Source organism: Emiliania huxleyi (assembly GCF_000372725.1).
Source record: "Emiliania huxleyi CCMP1516 unplaced genomic scaffold EMIHUscaffold_98, whole genome shotgun sequence".
In the NCBI taxonomy this organism is placed as follows: domain Eukaryota; phylum Haptophyta; order Isochrysidales; family Noelaerhabdaceae; genus Emiliania; species Emiliania huxleyi.
This window is the reverse complement of record NW_005194754.1, coordinates 433,553-461,105: the sequence shown is the minus strand read 5'-3', so window position 1 is coordinate 461,105 and position 27,553 is coordinate 433,553. Positions and strand designations below refer to the sequence as shown.

General features: G+C 67.0%; 8 protein-coding genes across 8 annotated transcripts in view; 5 read left to right on the top strand and 3 right to left on the bottom strand.

Annotated features, from left to right (window-relative positions):
* Positions 1-886, top strand: part of EMIHUDRAFT_439369 (hypothetical protein) — a 2,276-nt gene extending 1,390 nt beyond the window's left edge. Inside the window, exons 5-6 of the mRNA XM_005756320.1 lie at positions 228-377; positions 455-886. Of these exons, the coding sequence (XP_005756377.1) occupies positions 228-377; positions 455-523 (219 nt within the window). The 3' untranslated portion in view covers positions 524-886. The remainder of the gene's footprint in view (positions 1-227; positions 378-454) is intronic.
* Positions 887-3,063: 2,177 nt separating this feature from the next.
* On the top strand, positions 3,064-4,416 carry EMIHUDRAFT_439366 (hypothetical protein). The gene is made up of 4 exons (XM_005756319.1): positions 3,064-3,400; positions 3,546-3,761; positions 3,832-3,964; positions 4,036-4,416. Exons 1-4 carry the CDS (start codon positions 3,137-3,139, stop codon positions 4,071-4,073), a joined length of 651 nt encoding a protein of 216 aa, XP_005756376.1. The 5' UTR covers positions 3,064-3,136; the 3' UTR covers positions 4,074-4,416.
* Positions 4,417-7,217: 2,801 nt separating this feature from the next.
* On the top strand, positions 7,218-8,003 carry EMIHUDRAFT_360572 (hypothetical protein). Its single transcript, XM_005756318.1, has one exon. The coding sequence runs from the start codon at positions 7,316-7,318 to the stop codon at positions 7,814-7,816; it is 501 nt and encodes a 166-aa protein (XP_005756375.1). The 5' UTR covers positions 7,218-7,315; the 3' UTR covers positions 7,817-8,003.
* A 1,388-nt stretch (positions 8,004-9,391) lies between these two features.
* EMIHUDRAFT_108057 (hypothetical protein) lies at positions 9,392-11,216 on the top strand (the record flags this gene model as incomplete). Its single annotated transcript, XM_005756317.1, has 4 exons — positions 9,392-9,688; positions 9,889-10,563; positions 10,737-10,892; positions 10,965-11,216. 4 exons carry the CDS (start codon positions 9,392-9,394, stop codon positions 11,214-11,216), a joined length of 1,380 nt encoding a protein of 459 aa, XP_005756374.1.
* Positions 11,217-13,554: 2,338 nt separating this feature from the next.
* On the bottom strand, positions 13,555-14,966 carry EMIHUDRAFT_221759 (hypothetical protein; the record flags this gene model as incomplete). The annotated part of the gene is made up of 5 exons (XM_005756316.1): positions 13,555-13,854; positions 13,956-14,014; positions 14,086-14,111; positions 14,199-14,290; positions 14,436-14,966. 5 exons carry the CDS (start codon positions 14,964-14,966, stop codon positions 13,555-13,557), a joined length of 1,008 nt encoding a protein of 335 aa, XP_005756373.1.
* A 480-nt stretch (positions 14,967-15,446) lies between these two features.
* EMIHUDRAFT_466328 (hypothetical protein) lies at positions 15,447-16,716 on the bottom strand (the record flags this gene model as incomplete). The annotated part of the gene is made up of 2 exons (XM_005756315.1): positions 16,183-16,716; positions 15,447-16,101 (listed from the first exon to the last, which is right to left on the bottom strand). Exons 1-2 carry the CDS (start codon positions 16,683-16,685, stop codon positions 15,447-15,449), a joined length of 1,158 nt encoding a protein of 385 aa, XP_005756372.1. The 5' UTR covers positions 16,686-16,716.
* Positions 16,717-18,830: 2,114 nt separating this feature from the next.
* Rab5L-1 (Rab5L, rab family GTPase) lies at positions 18,831-19,747 on the top strand (the record flags this gene model as incomplete). Its single annotated transcript, XM_005756337.1, has 2 exons — positions 18,831-19,070; positions 19,169-19,747. 2 exons carry the CDS (start codon positions 18,831-18,833, stop codon positions 19,745-19,747), a joined length of 819 nt encoding a protein of 272 aa, XP_005756394.1.
* Positions 19,748-21,047: 1,300 nt separating this feature from the next.
* TOR3 (putative target of rapamycin protein) lies at positions 21,048-24,119 on the bottom strand (the record flags this gene model as incomplete). The annotated part of the gene is made up of 3 exons (XM_005756314.1): positions 21,048-21,803; positions 21,900-23,283; positions 23,413-24,119. 3 exons carry the CDS (start codon positions 24,117-24,119, stop codon positions 21,048-21,050), a joined length of 2,847 nt encoding a protein of 948 aa, XP_005756371.1.
* Positions 24,120-27,553: the final 3,434 nt, after the last annotated feature.

Genomic DNA, 27,553 nt, shown 5'->3' with positions numbered 1-27,553 from the left:
GGGGGCGGCCCCCCCTTGCCCGGGGCCCCGGGGCCCCGGAAGCCCCCCCCAGAGCCCGGTGTTGCCCCGCCCCCCTTGCACCCCTTCCCCGGGCGGATTCCTCCGCAGGAACCCCCCCCCCCACCCCACCCCACCCAAGGGAGACACAGATCCTCGCCTGCCCCGTCCGCGCTCGGACCTGCTTTAAGCCTCTGGACCCCCCCCCCCCCCTGGCTCCTCGTCCGCAGGTGCTCAAGCCCGGCGGCTCCCTGCTCGTCGCCGCAAAGTTCCACCTCGTCAAGGGCGTGCACGACCCGTGGGCCTACTCCCACTCCAACCCATTCATCCACACCGAGGCGGCCACCGTCGCGGCGGCCATGCGCGCCGCCGGCTTCAAGGCCTCGAACGCCGCAGCGCCCCGCGCCGCCCCGCAGCTACACCGCAAGCCTCACCGCCCTCGCTGCCACCGCCGCAGGTGACCACCCGCGAGGTTCCCCTCGGCGAGGTCTGGTACTCCTACCAAGCCATGGAGGCCACCAAGTGATGGACCCGCCATGACCCCATGCACAATCCAGCGGAACGACCCCTCTCACTTACCTCTCCCACTTCTCCTCCGCTGACCTGTGATCAGCTGCAACCAACCCGTCTTCTGCGCGTCGGCGGCGTGTGGCAGCCCTCGGGGCGGGGAGCTGTACTCCCTGCCTCTCACCCACGAGTCAACTACTAGGGAGCACACACCTGTACTCCGGCGCAGCTCCATCCGGCGGCACTCACTCGTAACGAGTATAAACGTTCGCCCGCGGTGTCACGTGTCAGCCTCTTGTGAAGTTTCTCCCCGTTTGGTTGTGACCTTGTGTGCACGCGGGTTTGCGGACTTCTTAAACTCATTGCGATTTCTTGTACCTTTTGTTGCTCCTTTTTTTCGCTGCTGGTGGCACTGGTGCTGCGCCGCGCTCTCCGTGCGAGAGACGTATAACAGATTTTTTTGGTGCCCCGGGGTGTGTGTGTGCCGAACCTGAGCTGTTGAGCTGTGTCGGTGTGCAGCAGCCTCCCCTCTCCGCTCTGCTCTGCATGAAAAAAGAAAGAAAGAAAACATATAAGCCAAAGGTAGGGTTAGTAGGGTGCCCACAGGACCCAAAAGAAATAGCTTTGCTGCTCAAATGTCAAAACTTAAGGGACGCACGAGGCAATATCTGATGTTGGCTTGTTCCAATAGGAGCGAGGCCTCTTCCGTTGGGGACCGAGTGAATAGGAAACGAGGATTTCCCATTGTGTCCCCCTCGCGTGCGAGCGTGACACTGCACTTGGCGCCGAGCGCCCGCGGCTCAGACCTTGTGCAGGCCTACCCTCGGTGGGAGCACCGGTCCGGACCGATGGCGCTCGGTGTGGAGCAAGCAAGACCCCCCCCCCCCATCGGCGCGCGCCCGACCTTCAAACGGCCGCCAGGAGCACCAAGAGGACTCCTCATGGCTGCTCCCAAGTGGGCTTCGACCGGCCTCGGCTGGGGGGGCGGGTTGTCCCGGCTGCGGACGCGTTCTGCAGCCCCCTGGGATGGGGACAGCACCCCAAAACTGCCCCCCGGCGGCATACAGCACTGCCAGCCAGCCTCTTCCTCCTCCTCAAGGGCTGTACTATAGGCCATATTTGCGCCGCCTCCTACTGGCAGCCGGGCGGGCGCGGCCTCGGCGCGCGCACGGTTCGCAAAGCGGTTCGAACGAGTACTGCCGCCCGGCCGCCTCAAGGCTGGTGGCTGCCGGGCGGCAGTACTCGCCTCGCAAGGCGCGCACCGGCTGCTCTGGCTGCTGCGCCGGCGGCCGCTGCGCTGGCCGCTGCTGCGCCGGCTGGCGGGCGGTACGGCCGCCGGCGGCCGCTGCACCCGCGCCTTCCCTCGCGGGCGCCGTCGCGCCGCGCGCGCCCAACTCTGCTGGCACACGGCACGCGTCGTCACTCAGCCGCGGAGAACAGGCGGTGCTGTGCGCGAAGCGCGCGCGATCTCGTACACTTAAGGCTGGATCCGGCCATTGCAAGGGTATACCTTTGAGAATCCCCAGCGTCCCTGCACGAGCAGGATTTTGGAAGGACGATCAGGGGGACAGGTGGGGCTCTCCTGCTCCTGACAAGGGACACGACAGGCTCGCAGCGCGGTGCGCGGTGGACTCCCACATCCACTGGCGGTCTCATCTCAGTCTAGCGACCTGCCTCCAGCTTGTCGCTGGCAGTCTCTCGCTACCACAGGCACACTGACACAGGGGTGGCAGGGGCGGCGGCACGAGTCTCCCACATACTATGCGGGCCTCACTAGAGGTGCGGCCTGCGCGTGGCCTCGCCCTTGAGGGGGAGGGGAAGGGGCTGTGTGTCTGTGCATGCATGTGTGTGTGTGTGTGTGTGTGTGTGTGTGTGTGTGTGTGTGTGTGAGAGAGAGAGAGAGAGAGCCTCGAGCGCGCTCATCTCGATCGTCAAGACGTCGCTACGCGCGGTCTTCCGCGGGGGGAGCTGCGTCGACGGGTGCGGGACCGCGGCGCAGCCAGTGCCGCGGCGAGGCCTCCGGCTGTTTGCGGCGGGCGGCTTGCTGCTCGCTGCATGCGAAAAACTCGTCTCGCCACACACCAAGGGCGTATGCTCTGGCGAGACGTGAGGCGCATGCGCCCAGGAGGGGAGGGGGCATGTGTAACGACACTGCTAGAGATGCCTTTCGGGGCCCAGAGATAAAACTTCTGTGACGCCATGCGTGACCTAGTAGTGTCCCCAGCTATGGGCGTGTCCACGTTGGAGCCAGGTGTGGTGTGGGCGCGAGAATAGCTCCGCCGTTCATGGAGGCAACCGATGCGAGTCGACTGGTGTGTGTCGTCGTGGTTTCGTATCAAGAATTCTCTCTCTCTCTCTGTGTGTGTGTGTGTGTGTGTGTGTGTCTCGCAGGGCCATAACATCGCATATCATTTTTTCCCCTTGGTCCTTGGAGCACTTTGGAGTGCAGTCATCAACCGCACCACGCCCAAGACCGGCACCCAATTGGCTGGCGAATATCCCATTTTTTCGCGCTTCGGTTCAGCTCATCTCGACGAGACTGTGACTCGAGCAGCGAGACAAGCCAAGGGGAAGGGCGAGTCTCGTCGTTGTGTCAAAGGTCTCTCCATTCGCACCGTTCGCACCGTGCAAGATGGACTGCCTGTTGTCGGGAGAACACGATCTGGAGAAATGCTTTGCTGAGGCTGTCAAGGTTGGCGAGCTTCCCGCTTCTGGCTGGCCTCGTTTTGACTTCGTCCTCCGACGCGGCAACGGCACGACTCTCTGTTCCGATCACGAGCGCTCGCCTGGTTTCTTTCTTTTCCTGCGCAAGGACCTCCTCGCCGCCACGCCGATGTCGCGAGCAGACTACCAATGGATCGAGGCGAAAGCCGGGCAGACGGGCTGGCTCTTCAAGGCAGCACAACGCAACACCATCCATCGGTGTAGCACAACGCAACACAGTCATCGGTAGGAGAAGAATCGCACAAATTCCCTCCCCCCCACTCGCTGAGAGAGCCGCACGTGGGTGGCGCCGAAAGCTTTTGGCCTTCCTTTCTCAGGCGGCGCGGAAGGCTCTGGTCGAAGGAATCCACCCACGCTCGCCCTGCGAATACTCGTTCGAGCCGGAGGCACGCTGGGTCGAGATGGCGTGGCTGTTCCGCGGCGGGGGCAAGGGCAGCAAGACGGCCGAGGAGGTTCGCAGTGTGCGCGTGAACAGCCCGACCGCCGCCGGGCGGCCTCCCCTCGACTGGGCCGTGCTCAACCGGCAGGCCTTGGTGTGCGCGACACCCTCCCCCTCTCGCAACGGCCAGGCGGGGCGTAGCCATCGGGCGGGTCGCAACTTAGGCGGCACGGCGCAAGCGGCTCGCCTTGCCTGCGCTGCAGCTTCAGAAGAAGGTGTCCTTCCAGGGCTCGGAGGAGGTCATCGGCGCTCTGGACGACATGCTGGCGGCCAAGGCGAAGGCCGAGTCGCCAAAGGGTGCGCTGCGCCCGAGCGCGCCGTTCCTGCGCGGGAGGCCCGCCCCGACCCGTTGGCCTTGCGTGTCGCAGCGTCGATGGATCTGACCGATTTCATGCTCACCGGGTGATCGCGGGTGTGATCGACCTAGACTACCGGCGGGTCGCAACGCGAGCGCGGGCGAAAGTACACGCAGGCGGACGCGAGTCCTTTCTCCGTTTCGCGCGGGTCGACTCAGGCATTGCTGCATGATCCTACGTGTTTGGAGAGAATCGAGTTTCGAGGGTCTCACGGTGCTCCCCCACAGGCATGACATGAGAGACCCTCCGCTCCTCCTCCTGAGATGTGTTCGTTAGTTAGGGCTTAGTGGCCCCTGAAGAGAGTTTGTTTGTTTGGCCCCTGTGTTTAGTCTATACGCGGTGTGTGTGAGTTGGAGAGTTCTTTGCTCGCCCTCTGAAGAGAATCGGCGACTCGGCGACTGGCATGGGCTAGTTCCATTTCCGACTCGCACTCGGCGACTGTGACACAGCTCGCGTTACAAAACCTTGATTCGTCAAACGTTGACCATGCGCCATTTGGAACATCCAGGACGCGCAGAGGCAGCTGCGACCCCGCCGAGTGGACGGCGGTACTCGGCAGGTGGCGCGGAGTACGCCGTCCACTCAGCGGGATCGCAGCTGCCTCTGCGCGTCCTGGATATGTTCCAAATTGTCGCCGCCGGAGACGACTGCACGACTCGACGCCGCTGAGATCGGAGATCAAGCTCTGACAGGTCGCACGTCGCTCCTTTGACGCCGACGTGACTCACCCGTGCAGATCACATCAGGACACGGTCTCGACGCGCTCGGTACGACGCCTGCGACCCGTCTCGGGTCAGGTGGCACGACGCTCATCGCGCCAGCCGTGACATGTGGTTCCACCACCCCTCGTAGGCTTTGCTCTGACCGCCACCGTTCCCAGGCTGCCTAATGGGATGGAAAGGAAGGCTGGGCGAGCGTATAGAAGCGTGCTCGACCTCGTCGTGGCAGCCTGCACGGCAGCGCTGGCACTGCCGGCTCGACCCACGATAGCCTCCGAAGGCTGACTTTGCGGCACAATCATCGGACGATGTCGGCGAGTTGGGTCGCTCTCGCGGTAGCCAGATACTAGTATCATCGGCCATGGCCGCAGGAAGCGCGGGGGAGGGCGCTGGGAGCAACACATAGCTCCGTTGGACGCGTTTTCAAGATTAGGTTGTCAGAGTGAATTGGAACTATAGCCATGATGATGAAACTGGCAGGTTAACTGGAGAGAGACCGTGCTCCGTGGTGTGTGGACGTTTGGAGAGAGCTGCCTGGAGCCTGTGGAGGCTCAAGTTGGACGAGGGGTCAGGATACACATACAGGAACTTGTTGGGGCATGCGCGGATGCGGCGATGCGGCGATGCGCATGTGGCACGCCACGGTTTGAAAATGAGAGTGCATCGCATGACGGCCAGCTGCCGCGTAGTGCCGTTCACACGGGGACAACGCTCAACGCGGAGTCGGCAGTCGCTCCGTCGTGCGGTCCGCTACTCTACTCTCTAGCTCGTGTCTAGGAGTTGCTTAACATTAACTTTGGGCCTACAGTTGCGCTCTAGTGCCTAGTGTTTTGCTGAAATCCTTTTCAAATAAAACATATCATTCTCACCTTCAAGCCCCCCTCCGAGACTAGGGAGAGTCACCTGGCAGGGATACATAACGCGGGTGGGAGTGCCCCCCGCCCCCCACTTGCCCTAACTGCACAGGATAACGTGCCCCGATGACGGCGAAACACAGCGGGGGACACCGCACGCAAGGAGAGGGTGCGAGGCCAAGATTGGGGTACTTACTAGGTGGTGGGACCAATGAGGGGGGTGACGTGGGGTGGGCGGGGTCCTGGGGGCGATATGCTGCGCGGCGAATTCAAGATCCCGCCCTCGCCGCGCGCCGATCCTCACGCGGAGCCGGCGCAGCCCGCAGTGCTCCTCAAGCCGGACCGCGTCGGCCTCTCCCTGGTGTGTGTGTGTGAGTGTGTGTGTGTGAGTGTGTGTGTGTGTGAGTGTGTGTGTGTGTGTGTGTGTGTGTGTGTGTGTGTGTGTGTGTGTGTGTGTGTGTGTGTGTGTGTGTGTGTGTGTGTGTGTGTGTGTGTGTGTGTGTGTGTGTGTGTGTGTGTGTGTGTGTGTGTAAACCCCCCCCCCAGAATGGACCCTCCCCAGCGACAATAAATAAATATCGAAACCAGTCAATGTTCGCGGTGCGGACGACATATGCCCCGTGCGCTCATACTGCTGTGAATACGTCCCGAACCCGTACTGTGACCTGGTAACATACTGTCGAGGACTAAAGTCTGCACAGGTTGTGAGGGACACGATCCCGGCGAGCGGCGTGAACACGACTAACTGACGGATCCGCTCCTGACAGTGGCATGCACCGCGCTCTGCGGCGCGTGCGACTGTCTTTGTTTGAAGTTAAAAGTCGAATCAGAGCGCCGTCGGCGCTGTCCCTCGTTTTCCTCCCACGGACCGCCCGTCCGGCACCGCACCACCGCTCCGGGACGCACGCTGGCGAAGCATTATCAAGCTGCTGTGAGGGCGGGATAAGCTGACATTATCATGCTGTGACGGCCCCGGCATCGGCCATCGCCTTCACTGGCTTAGCTAGATCCTAGTACCTAGAATGAGAGATATTGTGCATATGGTTAGTTTCTACAATATATACACTGACTGTTTACCTCCCAGAGCTCGTTCCGCTCCGTCACGGCCATCATCGTCCTCCGGCGGGCCCCCGGCCGCGGCGCGGTGCAGGCCGTGCGGCGGCGGCACAAATCCGACCACAAAGCACCGGGACGCGGTCGGCGATCTGAGGCCCGACTAAGCGTATACATTGCCCATCCAGGGCTATCACCTGGACCTATCAACACGCGCCTGCGGCGCCGTGCTCAGGAGCTGTGCTGCTCCAACCTGTTCACACTTTCGTACAGCACAGAACGCACACGTGCGCCATGAGAGGTATTTTCTTCTCAATAACAACGCTGTGAATGCACACGTAAATGCCTTTTGCGGGGCTCGCACGACGCGACGCCCTTCGCCCGTAAAAATGGGGAGGAGGGTCTCCGCATAAGGACCGCCACATCGCGCTCATCGTGGGTCAGGCCCGCGCCCGCGGCGCTGACGACGACAACATCTGGGCCAACAGCGACGGGCAGCACGGCTCTCCATACTATTGCTCTGGACGGCCACGGCCGCTCTTCCGCGGTGTGATGCATCTCGGCCTGGCCGCCGCCACGCCCATCTGGGCTTACTACCAGCTGCGTCTCTGCCATACGAGGAAGGAAACTGTTGCAGTCGCGCTCGCCTGCTTTGGCGCCTCGTCGATGCTCGGCGCGAGCGGGTGCTACCATCGTTTAGACTGGCGGACGGAGCGGCGGGAGCACCTCGCGAGCCAGCTCGACCACTGTGGCATCTACCTTCAGATCGCCTTCAGCGGCGCGCCGCTCTACCTCCTGTTACTGCCGCCGCCGTCCGACTGGGCCGTGATTGCGGTGATGGCGAGCTGCGCCGCTGTGGGTTGCGCCCTCGCCCTGAGCCCAGTCGAGCTGAGCCGCCACTTCAAGACGCTTGTCTATTGCGTCCTGGGGCTGGGCCAGCTGCTGCCCCTCGCCACGTCGTTCTTCTCGCCGCGCAGCGTCATCTCCCAACTCACGCCGACGGAGCAGGCACTGCTCGCGCTCCTGGCGCTCTCCTATCTTGTCGGCTCACAGATCTACGCAAATGCTTGGCCTGCGCTGTGGCCGAGCGTCTTTGGCTTTCATGAGCTGTGGTACATGAAAGCCAGATCCTCTCTGCTAAAACAGGCACACCGCCACAGTCTCTGAATTGCCTCTAGGCACGCCCTCGTTGTCGTCGGCTCGGCCTGCTCATATGCCGTCAATTGCAGCCTTCTCCTCCGCCGTGCAGGTTTGGACTCTGGGGTTGCGTAGCGAAAACAGCCAAGTGCGCATGCAAGTGCGAGCTGCGCGCTCTGCTGCAGCAGCGGCCACAGCTGGCAGTGCTGTGTATGTGTACTTTCCCTCAGGCTAAATAAATAAATAAACAAAGTGGCAATGGAAAATCCAAAATCCAAATCGCAAACATAGAAACCCAAACACACACAGCCACGTGGCATAGGAGAGCAGGAGGTGAAAGGAGGTCAGCACAAGTCCAAGGACGCACGAGCGAGAAGCACAGCAGAGCAGACAGATGACGATCAATAAATAAAACGGACACCTCTACTAGGAGATGGGTAAAAAGGAACAGGTCCCCGCCCTGCGGTTTCCCTCAGGCTGGTGCTATCGATTATTTTGATTTTTCAAAAGTCGAATCGAGCGCGCTCCAAAAGTGCTGTGTCAGAGCTCTGTCTCGGACGGTTAGATCTGTTACGCCTTTTGGGCACTGCCAGCCCGCTCTCATCATGCAGAAGATCACTGGACGGTAGAGCCGAATCTGGGGAATAAAAAAATTCGAGCTGAGACGATTTTTTATTTCATGTGACATGCACAAAACCTGACAAAATCTCTCTCAAAACCTGGGACTTGTTTTGTATCCGCTTTCTCTCTTTCGACACCGATATCGTTCAAGGAGGAGGACCTGTGCGTTCGCCGTTGTTTCTTGAAACCATCACTGTGTCGCGCAATAACATCACACCCCTCGATAGCCATCTTCGCCGAAGAAGATGCACTTCGATAGCGGCATTCGAGAAACAACTCAAATCTTTGTAAAAAGAAAGAAAGAAAGAAAACAGACAACCCAAGGGAGGGATGGGAGGACGGCACGCCGCCACCACACAGGGATTTTAAGGAGAGGTGTGTGATGCGCTAGCCGTCGCCCACCCTGAGGAGTCTGCCTCTTCCTATCTCTCAAATCTTTTCTCTCAAATCTTTGAATTTAAAAAAGAAAACAGACAACCCAAGGGACGGCACGCCGCCACCACACAGGGTAGGAGGCAGGTGGTGGGTTTGAGTGTCGTGAGTGCTTGCAGCCCCCGCGAGTACAGCACCGTTTGTGACTCCCATGGATGCAGTTGGGTGGGGCACGGTGCTGGGGGGCGGTCCGGTGCGCCACAACAGCCTCCCTGGCTGACCCCCATCCAGTTCGACACCCCTACGTCAGTATCCTGACCGTGGAACCCCAACTTCAACCGGTCATATCTCGGGCGGACTGGCACCTCAGGAGCTCATCCTGGGCGGTTTGGGCTTGGGGGTGTACTCGAAGGTGGGAAAAAGAGTTTTGCGCGAGATCTTAACCGGGGGGCAGTCTGAGCACCGTGAAAACAGCGGCCCACAGCTTAGTTCGCCACACGCTGCATTTCAGCGCCCGCTCTCCTGGTACGAGCTGCGCTTCCCGCAAACCGCCTCAAAGTTGTCAAGACGAGGCGCTCGCTGCAGTGGTTGATTGGCGGCCGGAGGAGGGAGATGTCGACCACTGGTGCTCTCATCTTACGGCTGTCGGACGACCTGGTCCTCCACGTCTTCAGCTTTCTGCGCGCTGAGATGCTGGCGCGAGTCTGTGCGCTCAGCAGGCGGATGTGTGCCATCGCATCGGAAGACCTGCTGTGGTATGGGCTGCTCTGCGAGGAGCTGGGCCACGGCCGGCTGCCCGGCCCATCCATGTCCCACGTCGTGGGCGAGTGGAGGCGCCGCTGGATCGCCTGGCGCCGGCTCGAGGTCGTTGGCTGCGAGACCCGCTCTGTGCAGGGCGAGGAGGAGGAGGTCCCGCAGGCGAGCCACGCCCCCAGCCCCTCCTAGCCCCAGCGTGCGCGCGAGCCGCCGCCCGCCCGCCCGCTGCACCCCGCTGGGCCCGTTCTGCTGCTTGCGCCGCGCCGCTCCCCCCCTCGCCGGCCCACCACCCCAACTCAATCAGACACGCTGCGAGAGGCTTGCCTCTGACGACCCCCCGCGCGCCGGCGCAGGCACGCTTCCTCCACCGCGCGGCTTGCCCGACCGGACGCCTCATGTACGTCTTCGGCGGCCAGGGCGAGGCTGGCGAGTTCAACGACATGTGGGTTCTCGACAAGCGCGTCGCCCTCTCCGAGGCGACGGCGCCAGGCTCGCCTCCGCGGGCGCGGCGGCGGGCGTGGCGGCGGGTGGAGGTGCCGTCCGACACGCCGGCGCCGGTGCAGCGCCAGTCGGCCACCCTCACCGCCGTCGGCAGCCAGCTGCTCATGTTTGGCGGGCGGTGGGGCGAGTCGGTCTTTCTGAACGACGCGTGGCTGTACGACACGCTGCGCGGGCGGTGGCAGTGCGTGCACGAGAGCGAGGAGACGTACGCGGAGCTGGAGGCGCCGCCGCCGCGGGCCGACCAGCCCTGCCCCCGCTGGGCCCACTCCGCCGTCCGCTTCGGCCGCCGCGTCCTCGTCTTTGGAGGCTCTGCGCCGGGGCGCTGCTTTAGCGACCTCCACTGGTTCGACCTGGCGACGTGCAAGTGGAGCCGGGTGGCGCCCGAGGGCCGCTCGCCCGCGCAGCGGTCGGGTCACTGCGCGTGCGCCGTCGGCGACGCGTCCATGTTCGTCTTCGGCGGCAACACCACCCGCGCCTCCTTCAACGACCTGTGGGAGTTTCAGGTCGACCTCAACCGCTGGCGGCCGGTGCGGCGCAGCCTCTCCCGCAGCAGTGGGCTGCTGCACACCGCAGCTGCACACCGCAGCCTCTCACCCGCACCCGCGCCCACCTCCATCGCGCCGCCCGCCCCTCCGCACCGCCCGGTCCCGCCCTCCCACCCCCCCCCCCCCTCCCCAGCCCGCCGCCGCCGCCCCCGCAGATCAAGGGCTCCGGCGCCGCCCCCTCCGGCCGCGTGGGTCACACCATCACGTCGGTCGGCTCGCGGCTGCTCGTCCTCGGCGGGCGCGAGTACGCGACCAACCAGTTCGACCGCGTCCTCCACGCCTTCGACACTTCCACCCGGCGCTGGTCGCAGGTTCGCCCCCATCGGAGCAGCGGAGCCACAAAGAGCCAGCAGCCTCTGAGTCGTGCCCCTCCCTTGCCGCAGGTCCCGCTCCGGCAGCGCGGCGCCGCGGCCGGCCAGGGCGCGAGCTGCGCCGCCGCCGAGTCCGAGTCCGAGGAGGCGTCCGTCCCCGTGCTGCGGACCGGCCACTCGACCGACGCCTTCGAGGGCAAGCTGCTCGTCTTTGGAGGGCTGTGCAACGACGGCTCCTACCTCGGAGACGTCACCGCCGTCCACCTGATCGAGCCAAAGGCGCCGGCCGACCGCACCGCCGCCGCCGCAGCGACGGCAGCCTGAGCCAAGGAGCAGCCCGGAAGAGCAGCCGCCGGAGGAGCAGCCGCCGGAGGACCATCGCCGCGCCGGGCACTCTCGTGTACTCCCCTATTCGCTGGCGCGCAGGGCCGCGAGCCGCCAGCTACGTTGCGTGGCACCGCCACGGTACCGCCATGCTTGCAGCCGCACACGCCGCCGCTGCCCCCCCCCCCCCCCCCCTTCCCTTCCCCTTCCCCTTCCCCCCTGCCCTTTGTCCCCTGCCCTTTGTCCCCTTTGTCCCCTGCCCTTTGTCCCCGGCCATCACCCCATGCGAATTGGAGGAGGTGCGATCCACCCCTGCATGCCAAATAAATGTGTGGGCGGGGGAGGGCTCTCCCTCCCTCGTGACCGCACGCGTGCCTGTTCCCAGCGGTGTCTTGGTGCGTTGTGCCCCCCCTCATGCCCCGTGAATGCCCGCTGCTCTCTGCCCCCTCCCTCCACACACCGCAGCGTCTCTCCCTCACCCTTGCTCCGCGTCACGCACCCCGGGTCCCCGCGCCGCACGGGACGTTGGCGCGTGCGCGTCCTCAGTCCGGTGTGGAGGACCGCTCGCCGATCGCTCGCCTTGTCCCCGGGCCCCCCGTGTACTCTGTTTATTGGATGGTTCGGAAAGATGAAAGGACACGAAGGCCGTCCCGTTTTTGCGCGATCTCCTCGGTGAGTGGGGGGCCGAGGGCCGCCTCGGGGTGGCGGGCGGGCGGGCGTTTTGAAAAACAGAAGGTAAGCGAGGGGGCCCCCGGGGCGCGGGGGCCCGGGACCCCACTGGGAGTAGAAAATACTTTAGATGTGCAGGGGGGTACCGAGCAATTTGCGGCCGCCCGAGGGGGCCCAAGGAGGCGGCGCGGGGAAGCTCCATCAGGTGAGAGCAGGAAGGATGGCGCTTAGGGTCGGCTTTGAACAAGGGTTTCCAGGTTTTAGATCAGTATTGGTGTCGGCACACATTCCCCACATGAGGTCAGCGGCGCGCAGTGCCTCTCTCGCAGGCTGATTTTGGCTGTTTTCGAGCTTGTTTTTGTTTTCAGACTAGGGGGCCCGGCCCCCTCAGAGGCGGCGGGCGGGCGCCCACTCACCGAGAGATCAAAACGGGACGGCCCAAAGGGGTCCGATCACCATTGACCATAATCCATATGATGCACCCAGCGCGCAGCAGCCAGAGCACCGATCGAGGGGGAGCGACCGTGATCCGCTGTGTTCGAATCGTCAGGGAGTCGGCCGGCGCGAGCGACGGCCGCCGAGCTTTAGGTCGCCGACATACAGCGAATATTGTGCACCGAACGCATGCTAATGAGGGGGGGGTCCGACCCCCCACGACGTTATGGAACATGGCTCCCCACTGCGGGGGGGAGCAAGAGATGATCTCGGAGAGGGAACGCGAACCTTCTTCGAGCTTTGAGGGGAGCGAGGAGGATCAGAGGGAGCGAAGGAGAACCTTCCTTTTATTGAGCTGATATTGTGGGGAACCAATTCGTCTGGGGCCACTCGGGTGACAGATCCCCCCCCGAGTCTGTAACGACTCGAGAGATTACGAAACACTTGAGATCCTCAGCTGCAGAGCGTTCTCTGTGCTTGTGCTAGCTCGTGCGCTGCAGTCTCTCGCTGTCCGTCGGCTTGTTTGTATCCCACCCACCCACCCTGGGGTCGTGGTGCCTTCCTCCTGTCACGCCGCTGGCCCGTGACAGTCGATCAGGCACCTCGTTCTGGGAGTGTTCTACCCCCTTTGCTATACTTCAAAAGGTCTAGTACATGTTCATGAGAAGGGCACACACAGCGGTCGCCGTCCTATAGAATCGAACGGTCGGAGAGAGATGCGCGCACATGTTTTCCGGGGATCCCACAGCTGGCGGCTCTCTTGCGTCTTGGGGGGGAGACTACAGACTTTCCGCGATCTATACAGCAGAGTACGAGTACAGTAACCCCAAACCCGGTCTAACAGAGGGCAGATTTGGAAAGATGCAAAAAGACACAGATACGGCTTTTGACAGGAGCCGCCAGGACTCCAGGTCTCCAGCCTCCAGGCAGGCCGCCGATGCTCGCGATGGCCCACGCGACCTCGTCTCTCTCGAGGCGCTTCGCGGGCGTCGCGGCGCGTCGCGTGTCGTCGTCGGCACCTCTCTCCTTCTCTCGGGGTCTCGGCGATCGGGATCGCGACGCCGCCTCGAGGCACAGACTAGGCTTTCTCTGCGCTCCGGCGGGGGGCGCGGGCTCCGCGGGACGACACACAATCGACACCGTGGGACGGTCTCTGCCGTGACGAAAGGGCGGCTGCGCCCCTCCTCTCTCTCGACTTGGATCCCCCCTCCCGTACCGCCAGGGACAAGAGAGCCTACTGGTGGCTGGCGCCCAGCCGAGCTACTCCCTGGTCCTCGTCCCACGGGTACCGCAGCCCGATCTGCGCGCGGATCTCGTCGAAGAGGCGCGCCGCCGCGAGCGACTCGTCGAGCCGCATCTCGGGGTGCTCGGTCCGCCCCTCGTGCAGCGCCTGCTGCACCGCCTCCGCCTCGAAGCGGAGCCCCTGCGAGCCGACGTAGTTGTACCCGGGCGCGAGGCCCGGGTTGGGGGGGTCGAGCGGCTCCTCGACCTCGACTCGTCTCGCGCGCAGCAGCATCGGGTCCGGCTCGTCGCCCTGGCGGGGGGCGGGCCAAGCACGGGCGGGCGGTGGCGGCGGCGGAGGAGGAGAGGGCGGTGTGAGGGGGCGGTGCAATCGCGACTCGCCTGCCGCGTCACGATCGTGTACGTCTCGGGGCACTGCGTCGGCCTGCCCGTCCGGATGTATCCCGTCTCTCCTGCAGGAGGAGAGGTGCGAGTGAAGGGCTGCAGTGACGGCCGCTCGTACTCAGAGAGCGCGCTCGCCGACGATGGTCACGTCGTTTGGCAGCGAGCCTGCACAGCAGCATCAATGAGGGTTCTAAGGTGCCGGCTACTCACAGCACCTCGCGTCGTCTGGCAGGAGGGCCCGTGAAGCCGCACTCGAGGTGCGCCATCGCGCCGCCCTCGTACTCGAGCGTGGCGAAGGTCTGCTGGTCGACGCCCGACGGGAGCAGGCGCGCGTGCGCCGTCACCTGCCGCCGTCGCAGGGGCGGTGGCGGCGGCGAGCGGTGGCGGAGGCGGCGAGCGGTGGCGGAGGCGGAGGAGGTGGCGGAGGCGGCGCGCCTTGCTCGGCGTCCCGAGAATCATCGAGATCCAGAGGGCGGGGTAGATGCCAACGTCAAAGAGTGCTCCTCCGGCGAGAGCCGGCTCGTACAGCCGCGGGTTGAACGACGGCTCGAGCTTGAAGCCGAGCGATGCGCTGACGCTGACGACCTTGCCTATGGCGCCCTCCGCCACCGCCTTGCGGATAGCCCGCGCGACCGGGAAGAACCTCGTCCACATGCCCTCCATCAGGAAGAGGTTGCGCTCCCTCGCCGCGGCGACGCACTCGGCGACCTGCGCTGCCGACACGGCGAGCGGCTTCTCGCACAGCACGTGCCGGCCAGCCCCAAGGCAGAGGAGCACGTTGTCCCTGTGAAAGGCATGCGGCGTCGCCACGTACACTATATCCACCTCGCCGTCCGCCGCCAGCTCCTCGTAGCTGCCGAAGGAGCGAGCGATGCCGTGCTTCTTGGCAAAGGCGTCGGCAGAGGCCTGCGATCGTGACGCGGCGGCGTGGAGCACGGCGCCGGGGGTCGTCTTGAGCGCTTGAGCAAAGTCGTTGGCGATGGCGCCCGTGCCCATGATGCCCCACCGTGTGGATGCCATGTTGACGATTGAGCTAACGTCGTGTGGCGCGATATGGCGCGCCAAGCAGGCACCGGCCGGAGGCACAGGGACAGGCCGCCGCGGGTTCCAACTTTTTCCGGGGTATGGGCAAAGCCGTCCTGACCGCCCATCCCCGGTCTCCGGGAGGCTGGGTCTGTCAGCAGGCGGGGGGTATGGTCTCGAGGTGGGTTGCGCGAGTGTACCATACCATACCCCGCAGATGAAAGTCCAAACCCTGGGGTTGATATGACGACACAAAGAAACCCATTTAAGGAAGAAGGATTTTCGTCTCGCGAGAGAGGTGACGGCCGCACCACCACCATCCCCGGGCGAGGCTGGTGGCGTCCCCGTCGGCGGGACAGAGGGGCTCCCGCAGCCCGGCGGTGTCTCCGCCACATCCAGTACCCTCTCTCGCCGATCCCGCCGCGAGTGGACGCCCTACCCCCCCTGCGGTCTCTTCCCCTTCGCCTCCTGCCGGAGTCATGCCCGAGGGCCGCCCGCCGCCTCCTGCGCCGCCGCGGCCGCGGCTGCGGCCTGCGCCGCCGCAGCGGCCGCCTCCCGTGCCGCCGCCGCCACCTCCTCCTCCGCTGTGGCGGCGGGCGGCTCCTCCGCTGCTTCGCGCGCCGCGCTCGCCTGCTGAGTCCGAAGCGCCTCCTCGGCCTCGTGCGCCGCTCGCTCCGCCTCCTCGGCGGCGGCCCGCGCAGCAGTCCGCCTCGCGTCCGCCTCTCTCGCCGCCTCCCTCGCCGCCTCGCGCGTCGCGGCAGCTTCCGCCGCCTCCGCCGCCGCCGCCGCCGCCGCCGCCTCCGCCTCCGCCCGCTCCGCCGCCTCTCGCTCCGCCGCCGCCCTCTCCGCCTCCTCCCTCTCCGCCCTCGCCGCCTCCGCCGCCCTCTCCGCCTCCGCCCCCTCGGCGCCGTCCCGCTCGTCGGCCTGCTCGGCAAGCTCGTCGTCGCCGCACGCCTCGGCGCTGGGCGCCGGCGCGGACGGCGCAGGCAGGTTGTGCGTGCTCACGACGACGGCCGGCCGCCGCCGCCGCCGGAGCCGGCGGAGGTACGCGCCATACCAGGCGTTTGCGAGCGTGGCGGCGCCTGCGACGACGCCGACCGGCCCGCTGGCGAGGGCCATCGTCGCGGCGCACCTGGGTGGGTCGGGCGGGGCGGTGGGTGGGCGGCGGGCGGGCGCCTCCCCCTTCCAGCGGCGCGTGCGGGCGGGCGGTCACATGAGGAAGGCGGTGGAGCCGGAGGTGGTCGAGAGGAAGTGGAAGTGCTGGTTGAGCCAGCGCCGCACGGGAGGGATGGAGAGCTCCCGCATGAGCAGCATCCCGCCGAAGCCAGACACCCACGCCGAGGTCAGCAGCCGGTGCAGCGCGAGGCCAGAGAGCAGGCCGCCCCGCAGCGACGCCGGAAAGGTGAGCAGCAGCAGCGCGCTGTTTGCGACATTGGCGAGGTGCCGCGCCTGCCGCGACGTCGCCCAGCGCTGCAGCCGCGCCTGCATCGCGTTGAGGGCCGCGCCGCGCGTACCAGGCGAGCGCGGCCGCCCGCCCGGCGGCGGAGAGGGAGGCGCGGACGGCGACGCAGACTCGCTGCGCGGCCGGCGCACGTGCGGCTCCGGCCGAGCTGCGGGCTCCGCATCCGCGGCGCTCCGGGTCACGGTGACTAGGAAGAGCACGCAGAGCGACAATGACTTCATTGTCCACTCTCTACGACGCAAGCAGACTCCCATTGGCCCAGCAAACGCCAACGGGGTTCGGGCACTGTTTGGGTAGGTATCGCGTTCACAGTAGGGCGGTGGAGTGCTCTCTACTGCCGCGGCGCCCCTGTCGGTGCGAATGCGCCCGGCGGCCGCGCGCTTGGTGCCGACGTCGACCGGCTGCTCTCGCGGCGCCGAGACGTGCCGCTTCGGTCACGCCACGTGCGCTGCGAGGTGTCTTTTGGCATGTGCGCGCTTGTCATAGACTCCAGGAAACTCGCCTTCCTTACCTGCGGCCGCGGGCGTGCGGGCGGGCACGCCGGGCTCGGCGACGCTCTGGCTAAGGGCTCTGCCCGCAAGGCGCCCGCGTCGCAGACGCGGTACCATTGACAAATCTGCGATATACCCCCACACGAACAAATAGCAAAATCCGAATCCCGTGCACGAATCCGGCGATGTGGGCCGTGGACGGGGGCAAGCCTTCAGCTGGTGCCACATCCGTAAAATTGAAGCCAAGAACGTCCGCCAAATCCGTGCTAGGGAAAGCTGATCGAGCCCAGCGTGCCCGCGACCGCCTCCCGCGCAGCACCGCCGCTGGGGACGACACGCTGCGGAATCGGATCGAGCCCATGCACGGGCAAAGAAGGACGCTGCAGAAGCGGTTGGAGAGGCAGCCGGCGTCTGCCGTCACAACGAGTCCCAGCGCTGGTTGGACATGCGCGTCGGCTCGCCCGAGGACTGCTGTCGCGACCCTCCCGTCGTGACGCGACGAGCTCTGCAACCGAGGAGAGTGAGGGTGCGCCTCCCCTCACTGCTGGCCTGGCTGCGCACCGCCCCACAAAGCACCCCCTCGAGCATCTCTACAAGCACAAGCACAAGGGCGACCTTCTCCAAGTCGTCAACACGCCCGGCGGCTCCGACAAGACTTTAGCCTTGGCCACCCTCCTTGCGGAGCAGGAGGAGATCCGCTCTCGGTCGGCAACGTGGCAGCTAGTCGAGAGACTCGGTAGTTGTGACCCCCCTCTGTGCTCTGAGTGAGGACAGGAGAGAGAGAGAGCTTTTGTGGTGTTGGTGTACGCAATAACGGGACAGGGTGGTTGTTCTCTCTATCTCCCCTTCTAGCTCTTAGCATGAGCTGCGCCCTGTGTCCGACCCCTTTTGCGCAGCAACACCTTAAACTTTTAGGCCCTCCAAATCGTCGGGTCGGAGCGTAGCGGAGTGGGCCCCGAGTTTGAAAAAGGGCGACGGACGCTTGCGTCCTACAGTGGGTTGCGGGCATTAAGAAAACGTCGCATTAAGAAACCCTACCAAGCGATTTCCGCAAAAATCTAAGAAACCACGGGGCGCCGCAGGCGCGGCCCCGAGAAAAGGCCAGACACGAGTGTGAACGGGTCCGGAGCCCCAGCTGCAGCTCAAAATTTCTCTTCGCCTGGGCCTGCGGCAGCGCACTTGTCACTTTTCAAGTCTGCGGTGTTCTGAGTGGAGTGGTCAGTGGATGGAGGCGTGTGTGCGTCTTCCCCTCATCCAGAGAGCCGACTCGGCGGCAGACTCTTGGCATCGCCCTCGCGGACCGAGCTTTAACACTCTTCTTACCTAAAAATCCTTCGGGCCGGCGCTCTGGCTTGATTGAGTGCCCCGCCCGGAGCTAAGAAACCACGGCGTGTGGGGTGGATGAGGGCTGTGGAAAGGCTTAGAAACGGCGGCGTGCCGCAGAATCCTGTTTTCTTAATGCCCGCAACCCACTGTAGCCTCCAACAACGCCTCCCCGGCGCAGAGGGGCCCCCGGAGGGATGCTCAACCGCTCCACGCCACGCCGCTTGCGGGGGTCCTCTTAAAAAAGAAAGAAAGAAAACAGACACGCCAAACGAGGGATGGGACGAGGACAAGGTCCCCACCTGCACGAGCAGGATTTTGGAAGGACGATCAGGGGGACAGGTGAGTTTCAGGTGGGGCTCTCCTGCTCCTGACAAGGGACACGACAGGCTCGCAGCGCGGTGCGCGGTGGACTCCCACATCCACTGGCGGTCTCATCTCAGTCTAGCGACCTTCCTCCGGCTTCTCACCGGCAGTCTCTCACTACACGGGGGTCCTCTTCCCTGCTCGCGCGGGGCGGACATATTTTTTGGGCGCTTTTGGCCGTTATCTCACGCGTGGCTGCGGTACCAGGCCGCCGGCATCATGCCGCCGTCCAAAGTGCCCACGTCCTTCCTGTGCCCGATCACACACGAGGTGATGCGGGACCCCGTCTCAACCTCGGACGGCCAGTCCTACGAGCGCCGCGCGATCGAGCATTGGCTGCAGCACAGCAACCTATCACCCCTCACGGGCGAGCAGCTTCACTCAAAGGCGCTCACGCGCAACCACGCGCTGAGGAACGCCATCGGAGAGTACGATCGCGCGCAGCCGGGGCTCTGTCTAGCCGAGGCACGGGGTCAGTCTCGCCCGCTCGCCACTCCCACCACCCGCCGCCACGCCCGCTCCAGCGCGCCCGCTCGCCACACGCGGCAGGTCCCAAGAAGGTGATCCTGCTCGGCGACTCGGGCGTGGGGAAGACGAGTCTGCTGCACCGCGCCCAGAACGCCACCTTTAGTGAGGGCGCGACCGCCACGATCGGCTGCGCCTTTTGCCCGCACACTGTGGAGCTGCCGAGCGGCCGCGTGGTCGAGCTGCACATCTGGGACACGGCCGGGCAGGAGAAGTACCGCGCCTTTGCGCGCCAGTACTTCCGCGGCTCAGACGCGGCCGTGGTGCTCTTCGACCTCAGCAACCGCGCCTCGCTCGACGGTGCGCAGCGCTGGATCGATGAGCTGCGGGCCGAGTTGCCCGAGCAGCCGGGCCTGTCGCTCACGCTCGCGGGCTCGAAGCGCGACCTCTGCCCAAAGGCGCGGCAGGTCAAGACGCAGGATGCCAAGGCCGTGGCGGCAGCCAACGGCGCGAGCTATCTGGAGGTGAGCGCGAGGGACGGGATGAACGTTGCGGAGCTATTTGCCGCCGTCGCGGCGAGCGTCGACCCCGAGAGCCGGCCCGCCTCCCGCGGCGTTAAGCTCGACGACTCGAGTCGAGACGGCCGCCGCGACTGGCCCGGCTGCTGCTAGCGTGGCGGTGCGACGCCTCGCGCGCGCGCGCGCGCGCGCCGTACGTATGTCGTAAGGGTACGAGACCCGTCCCGAGACGTGTGTGCGCGCGATTGCGCGCGCAGGGTAGGACAAGCTGCGGGCGGCTGTTGCGCCATTGCATGGCGGCACACAGCCCAGGGAAGGACAGCTTAATTGTTTTATCCTTCAGAAGTCATGCGCATGCACACGGAAGGGCGGGAGAGTGTCGCATGAAAGAGAAGTCGGCGGTCCGGTGGGATGTCGGGAGTTCGAGCTCGAGAGCGGTCCGCCAGAGAGGCGACGCAAAGGCCTCTCGCACCGGGCACCGGAGTTCATCCAGCCTTTCGCCTCGGCGGTAGAGGTGCGTTGGGCGTCAAGCGCCGCACGACAGCGCGCACCAAACTGGCAGCTAGGTAGACCGCAGACACCAGCGCGAGCACGTCCAGAGGTGAGAGGGTGTACACACCTCCGTTCGGCGCCGAGCCCATCCAAGCTCGCGCGGAGAGCGGCGCTCTCAGCGCCCTGGAGTACCCCGCGGGTGGGCGGGGCCGTGTGCCTGTCCCTTTTTGGCGCCTGCAAAGAGAATTTACTGCGTGCGCGGCTGGCGGGCGCCTGGGCGTGCGGTAGAGCAAGGGACCGGCAGGAGGCGGCGGCGCCGCAGAACGAAGCAGAGGAGAGCGACGCGACAGAAGAAGAAGAGACAAGGGAAAGAACGACGAGAAGGGGGCGTCCGCGAGGTGGCATGAAGGTCGCAGCGAGAATCTGCGAGAGACTGCGAAGAGAGATAGGAAGAGGCGGACGCCCAAGGGTGGGCGACGGCTAGCGCATCACACCCCTCTCCTTAAAATCCCTGTGTGGTGGCGGCGTGCCGTCCTCCCATCCCTCCCTTGGGTTGTCCGTTTTCTTTCTTTCTTTTTTGGGCGTGCGGTTGTGGGTTGATACTGGAAACTGTGCACTCCAAGTGCTTTAAGTGCCCCTGGCGCTAGGGGGGCAGTCAAGGCACACGCACGGGACTGGCGCGCACTGGCGCGCACTGGCGCGCGCACCCACTGCGCACTGGCACTGCGTAAAATGCGGTGGTCCGCCCGCGCGATTTTCTTTCTTTGATTTCAGCGCGACCAACAGCGAACGTGTCTGTGTGCACACTCGCCACAATCTCTCGGTAGACCATATTTTGGCCATCGGCATTCGATCGCAAACTGAACTTCACAAAGGTCAAAGCAAGAGTAAGTACGACACTCGCGACGTATAGCGAGAGATACACCCACAGGAAGACAGTACGAGAGCGAGAGTAACGCTCTCACCAAAACGGGTTCCAGCCGCCCCACATTTGCGCGAGGTTGGTGTGCGCCTGCGCCTCGTGCACGAGCCGGTCGACTTGCGTCGGGACGTCGATGGGCGCCGCGCCAAACTCGGAGCCGTCGAGCTTCGACTTGACGCGGCGCAGCACGCGCAGAGCCTGCGCGTGCATCACCTTGTCGCCGCGCGCCGCCCCTCCCCGGGCCTCTCCGCCGTCGAGAGAGGCGCGGCTGCTGACGCGCTTGGCGCTCCCTCGCTCCGCGCCGTCGAGGTTCCAGTGGACGAGCGGGTCGTAGAGGAATGCCTCCAGCATCGCGAGCACCGACGAGCGGTGGCGGCGCAACGCGCGCATAGCGCCCTCGCACGTCGAGCGGTAGACGCCGTCGACGCCGGCCACGCCCATCGCCGTGACGAGCATGCGGGTCAGCCGGAAAGGCACCGTCTCGGGGAACCTGGGGCGCAGCGCGGCCGCCTCGAAGCAGTCGCCATAGTCGATGTGCACCACCTCGCCCGAGACGCGGTCGAGCAGCATGTTGTTGAGGTGCCGGTCGCCCAAGCCGAGGATGTACCCGACCACGCACATGACCCCGACCGACCGCGTGTAGCTCGACCGCCGTTCGAGCCACCACTCGGCCGACGGCGAGCGGAGCCAGAGCGCCTCGGCGAGGTCGCGGCCGCCTGTCCTCGAGAGCGCGGCCGCAAACACCTCGACGCGGTGCAGCAACGGGAGCGCATTGTACGCTCTCAGCTCGCCGCCCTCCGCCAAGCCGCCGCCGCCGTCGCCGCCGTCGCCGCCTCGCTTGGGCTCGGGCGCGAGCTGCGCGGCGATGCGATGCTCAAGGTAGAGCGGCACGCCGCGGTACTCGCGGTGGTGGCGCACGAGCTGGTGCAGCGTGTCGCACGAGGGCACCCACCCAATCAGGCCCGACGCCGGAGAGAGCGGGACCACGGCGTAGCGCCGGATGGCGGGGCCGGCGAGCGGCGCGGTGGAGCCGAGCAGCCGGTTGACGAGGCCGAAGAGCTGCATGACGCGCTCGTCCTGCCGCAGGTCCTCGCGCCCCTTGAGCAGGAAGGAGTACTCGCGCCCGTCGTCGCCCGCCAGCATCACCCGCCGCGGCCGCTGCTTGGACGCGATGACCGACAGCCGCGGCCGGAAGCCGGAGATGGTGACGAGCGGCGCCTGCGGCTCGTAGGTGCCCGGGACCGCCAGCTCGAGGGCGGTGGCGCCGAGCAGGCGGGGAGAGACGGAGGCGAGGTCGAGCGACGTGAGCGCCGCCTGTCGCGGCGAGACCGCCCGAAAGAGGCCCATGTACAGCGCCCACGCCGAATGCAGGTGGGCCCGCTCACCGGACTCTTGCCACTGGCGCAGCTCGGCGCGCGCAGCGTCGAGCGCGCCTCCAAACTCCCTCACAAAAGCCCCCTCGGCGGGAGTCTGCGCGCCGCGCTCGAGCGCCTCGTGCAGCGGCAGCAACGCGCGCACGCAGCCGGCGTCGTCGCCCTCGGTGTAGAAGGCCTTGGACGCCGTCTCGAGGCCGTCGATCCACGCCTCGCTCCACAGGCACGACGCCCGCACGAGCTCCGCGGCGACGAGCTGCGCCTGCTCGACGAGGACGTCGCGGCCGCGCCGCAGGTGCGCGAGGACGTGCGCGGCGCCCGTCGCCTGAGCTCGCAGCGGCGAGGTCGCGGCGACGGTGAGCGGGTACACCAGCCCCTGCGGGTGGCGCTCGGCGAGTGTCGAGAGCAGCGAGAGCACAAACGTCCGCACGCGCTCGCTCTCCGAGCCGAGGCGCGCGATGACCTGCGGGACGACGGCGAGCCACGTCTCTGCGGGCGTATCGGCCAGCCCGCGCGACAGCGCCGCCGCGGCGCCCTCCGTCTCCCCGTGCTCAAAGGCGAGGGTGAGGAGGGTGAGGATGTCCTGCTGCGTGTGGCCGGTGGGAGAGGAGCTCGGCCGGAGGCTGATGCAGCGGAAGAGGCACTCGAGGGCAGCGACGACGCGCTCTTCGGTGTCCGTGGCGCCCGGGTCGGGGTGGTGGCGATGGTGCTCGCCCAACTCGTCCTCGCTCCGCCAGCATGTGCACCGCACGTGGTCAAAGTGCACCATCGCCAGGTTGTGCCACGCCGCGCACGAAGCCGGGTCCAGCTCGGCCGCTCGGCGAAAGTGCTCGAGCAAGCTCGCCTCGCCAGCGGCGGGCGCCGCGCTGGCGAGGGTCCACTCGCCGAGGTGCACCCAGCCGCTGGCGGCGAGGCACCGCTCCGTCGCGCTGCGCGGATCCGCGGGCCCGAGCGGGCCGCCCCGCTCGCGCAGGTAGCCGCGCAGCCGTGACAGCGCGTCGTCGCGCGCGCCTCCCTCGCCGCTCTCCCACATCGCGACGGTGTAGGCCAGCCAGACGTCAGGCTGCATGTCCGGCGCGTCGCCCCAGCTGGCGGCTGCTCGCGGCTCGGCGTGCCGCAGCGCCTCGAAGGCGAGCGTGTGCTGCCCGTTGCGCGAGCAGAGCTGGGCAAAGGCGATCATGCCGTGCGGGTCGTGCCGCGGCGGCACGGCCAAGGCTCGGACGGGGAGGAGCTCACGCCAGGCGGAGAGGTCGGCGGCGGCGTGGCCGAGCCGGCCGCGCCACAGCTCGAGGAGGCGCGCGCGCGGGAGCGTGGTCGGCGAAGTGGCGTTCAGGAGGACCTCCTCCAGCTCAGAGAGGCGCTGCAGCCGCACCATCCCGTTGTACGCGCGCGCGTAAGACTCGCCGACGAGCCCCGTCACCTCGGCGTCGATCACGCCGCGTGCCGCGTCGATGTAGGCCTGCGCGCCGCTCCAGTCGCCGCCGTGCAGAGCGAGCACGGCGCGCGAGAAGGCGCCGTCGAACGAGCGTGCCGGGAGCAGCGCCGCGTGCCTCCCGAGCGCGGCCCAGTGGCGCTCGTTTCCCGCGGTGGCGTGAGACGCCAAGTCTAGCGCGGCAGCCGCACCGAGCCGCGCCAGCTCGGCCACCTCCCCCGGCGCGAGGACGGCGCGCTGCTCGGCGAGCTTGTCCGAGAGGCGCCGCACCGCCTCCCACTCGCCCAGCGCCGCGTGGCAGCGCATGCGGCCGAGGCTACGGCGGAGGCGCGGACGGGGTGAGTGCGACTCTCGTGGCCACTTGCGATCGTGCTGCGCAGCGTTGCGGGCCTGTCGAGCGGCGCGGCGTCGCCCGGCGCCTCGCGCGCCTCGTACAGCCCCAGCGCCTCTTTCCAGTCGTGCAGCTGCTCGCGCAGGTGCGCGTTGTCGGCGTCGACCGCGACCGTGAGCTCGGCGGGCATCGTCAGCAGCCGCGACCTCGGCCCCCCCCGCCCCCCCCACGCGCCCCGCGCGGAGCCTGCCATCCTGCCCGCGGCGGCCTCTCTCTCCCTCGCAGCGTGCAGCACGCCGCGCGCCTCCTCGCGCTTGTCCAGCGCCATGTGGATCGCCACCACCTCCGGCGCGACGCAAGAGGGGTGCGCCCACTCCCACTCGCTCTCTCGGTAGCGCAGCGCCTTTGCCCACGCCGAGCCGCGCTGCGCGAGCGCGCCGAGCGTGCGCCACGAGATGTCAAGGGGCGTGCCCGCCCGCTCACAGAAGTCGGCCGCCGAGAGCAGCCGCCCAAGCAGCGCGGTGGGCATCGACTCGGCCTCCATCGCGGCCTGGAGCGCCGCGGCGAGCGCGCTGCTGCTCTCGGCCGCCTCCCCCGTCGCAGTCGAGGCGAGCTCCTCCCAGCAAGCGTATAGCGACGCGTCGAACAGGTCGAAGGCGAGGCTCGGCACCTGCTCGAGACACGCACGTGACCGCCGCCAAGAGCGCGCCCTCCGCCGTCCTGCTCTCCGGGCGAGGTCCCGCTCTCTCGGGCCGAGAGTGCACACACCCGCTCCGCGAGCGCCGAGAGGCAGCGCAGCGCTGGCGACGGCGACTCGCGCAGCGTCGCGAGCGCGAAAGCGCGGAACCACTCGGCCCAATCCTCCGCGGTCGAACGCTGCCGCGTGTCCCACGCCGCCGCGAGCGAACGAGCGTCCATCGGGAAACGCCGGCCCAGCGCGGCGGCGGCGCCAAAGTTGGGCGGCGCCGGCGCAGGCCACGCGGCGGCATCGCCGTTGCGGCGAGACTCGTGGTGGAGCAGGAAGGCGCGCCCCGCCGAAGGGGCGGCGGACGGCGAGCCTCGCTTCGTCGTGGGCGGCGCGAGCGCGGGATCGTCGCGGTAGTCCGCCCCGGCGGCGATGGCCGAGAGGAGCGCCTCGAGCTAAGGCGCGAGGGCGGCGAGGCGTGGGAGAGGGGGCGGCGAGGCGGCGGCGAGAGGGTGGAGCTCCGCGCGTAGGCATGGGGACGTGTGTGGCATTGGGACGTGTGTGGCATTGGGACGTGTGTGGCATTGGGACGTGTGTGGCATTGGGACGTGTGTGGCATTGGGACGTGTGTGGCATTGGGACGTGTGTGGCATTGGGACGTGTGTGGCATTGGGACGTGTGTGGCATTGGGACGTGTGTGGCATTGGGACGTGTGTGGCATTGGGACGTGTGTGGGCATTGGGACGTGTGTGGGCATTGGGACGTGTGTGGCATTGGGACGTGTGTGGCATTGGGACGTGTGTGGCATTGGGACGTGTGTGGGCATTGGGACATGTCACATGTACAACATGTACATGTGCATGTGCATGTGTGCCATTGGGACGTGTGTGCGGAGCCCGCGCGCCCCGGGGGGGGGGGGGGGGCGTCACCGGGCGGCCGAGGTCGTGCGGCTGCACCGCCTGCCGCACCATGCGCTCGAGGGAGAGAGGCGCCTCGCCGAGGGCGTACACGAGCGAGTGGAGGACGCCGACCGCGAGGGCGGCGAGGCTCGAGCCGGCGGGCGCCTACAGCTCCGCGGCTCCTCTGGGCGCGGCAGTCGGCGCGCACACACGCCCGCGGCGGGTCACCGCGGCGAGCAATCGCAGCTGCGCGTGCACCACGCACGCCGCGAGCGGCTCGACGGTGGCGCGCGGCTGGTCGGTGAGCAGCGAGGCGAGCAGGGCGAGCGCGTCCTCGCGCAAGCCGAGCGGCGCGTCGGGGGCGTCCGCCAACTCGGACAGCGCGGGCAGGGCGAGGTGCAGGCACGGATGGAGGGACCCGGCGAGCCCGCCGCTGAGGCTGAGCGCGCCGAGGAGCCGCAGCGCAGCAGCTCCCCATTCCTGGCCCGCAGAGTGCTCCGCGTGGAGCGCGCGCAGTAGCGGCGGCAGCAGCCGAGGGAGGTACGACTCGAAGAGCGCTCCCCCGCCAGCCTTGGCAACCTCGGCCACGAGCGTCCCGCTCCACAAGCCGGCGCGGTCGGCGCCGCCGCCACCGCCAACCCCGCCGCCGCCGCCAGCGTCAGCGCCGCCGCCGCCCGCCCCGCCCGGGATGCCGTCCGCTGCCTGGCCAACTTGGCCACTAAAGGACTGCCTGAGCAGCCACAAGCTGCCGCGAAAGTAGCTGCTGCTGCTGGCGCTGCCGGACGGCGAGCCAGCGGGCGAGGGCGGCAAGAGAGACTCACTCGGAAGCGGCGGCGCATCCGCGGCCCGCGCCACCGGCGCCGGTGCGCCCGAGTGGTCGGCGGCCCAGTGGTCCGTCCAGTGAAGGCACACGAGATCCATCAGCCGAGGCGTGTGCCGTGCCATGGCCTCGCCGCACGAGGCGGTGAGGGAGCTGAGGTGCTGGAGGATGGCGGCGCGCAGCCTCGCGTCGGCGGTCGAGAAGGCGCCACACAGCAGCGGCAGCACGATGCGCAAGTGTGGCGCCGCGCGCGCGGAGCGCAAGCCGCAGAGGAGGGTGCATAGAGCGGGCAGCACCTCGCGGCGCGCGGGTATGAAGGTGGAGTCGTCGAGCCGGCGCGAGATGTGCCGCAAGGCGAGGCTGTGGTAGAAGCCTAAGCTGCCGACGTCTGCGGCGACCCACCCGTCGCTGTCGGACGAAGAGGGCCCGCTGCCGACGGCCCAGTCCGCGGCCGCCACGGCGAGCGGCAGCTCGACCAGCTGGTGGTCGTCCCGCCCCTGCGCCGCCCAGCGCTCCACCTCCTCCCCGTCGCCGATCGGGGCCGCCGTTGCGGCGCGCCTGTGTGCACCGCCGAGCGGCTCGGCCTCGGAGCGGCGGCCAGGAGGCGTCTCCGGGAGGCGTCTCGGGGAGGCCGCACCGGTGGCGCTCGAGAGCTTCCTGCGACTCGATGAAGGGGTCGTAGGCGCCGAGGGCACCGAGAAGCCGCAGCAGCTCGAGGCGCGTGCCGGCGTGCCGCTCCATCCGGAGCAGAAAGAGGAGGCGCGACAGCAGCCCCGGCTCGCGCAAGTAGGGCGCGCGCGCGTCCGCCGTCGCGCGGACGAGCCTGGACAGCGCCGCGAGCCCGGCGCGTCGGTGTGCGGCGCACGCGTCGTCGCGGATAAATTCGCACGAGAGGGAGATCAGCTCGGCCGCCGCCGGCCGCACCGCTGCGCCGCCCTGGAGGACAGTCTGGGACGACGCGCCGAGCGCCGCGGCGCCGACGCGAGGGGAAGGGTCGGCGAGGGC

Bases quoted from the DNA above. Each gene is read 5' to 3' on its own strand.
- EMIHUDRAFT_439366 (XM_005756319.1), top strand. From the start codon at position 3,137: ATGGACTGCCTGTTGTCGGGAGAACACGATCTGGAGAAATGCTTTGCT. The intron at 3,401-3,545 runs GCAGCACAACGC...TTCCTTTCTCAG, and splicing joins AGACGGGCTGGCTCTTCAAG to GCGGCGCGGAAGGCTCTGGT. The intron at 3,965-4,035 runs GTGCGCTGCGCC...TGCGTGTCGCAG, and splicing joins GAAGGCCGAGTCGCCAAAGG to CGTCGATGGATCTGACCGAT.
- EMIHUDRAFT_360572 (XM_005756318.1), top strand. From the start codon at position 7,316: ATGCTCGGCGCGAGCGGGTGCTACCATCGTTTAGACTGGCGGACGGAG.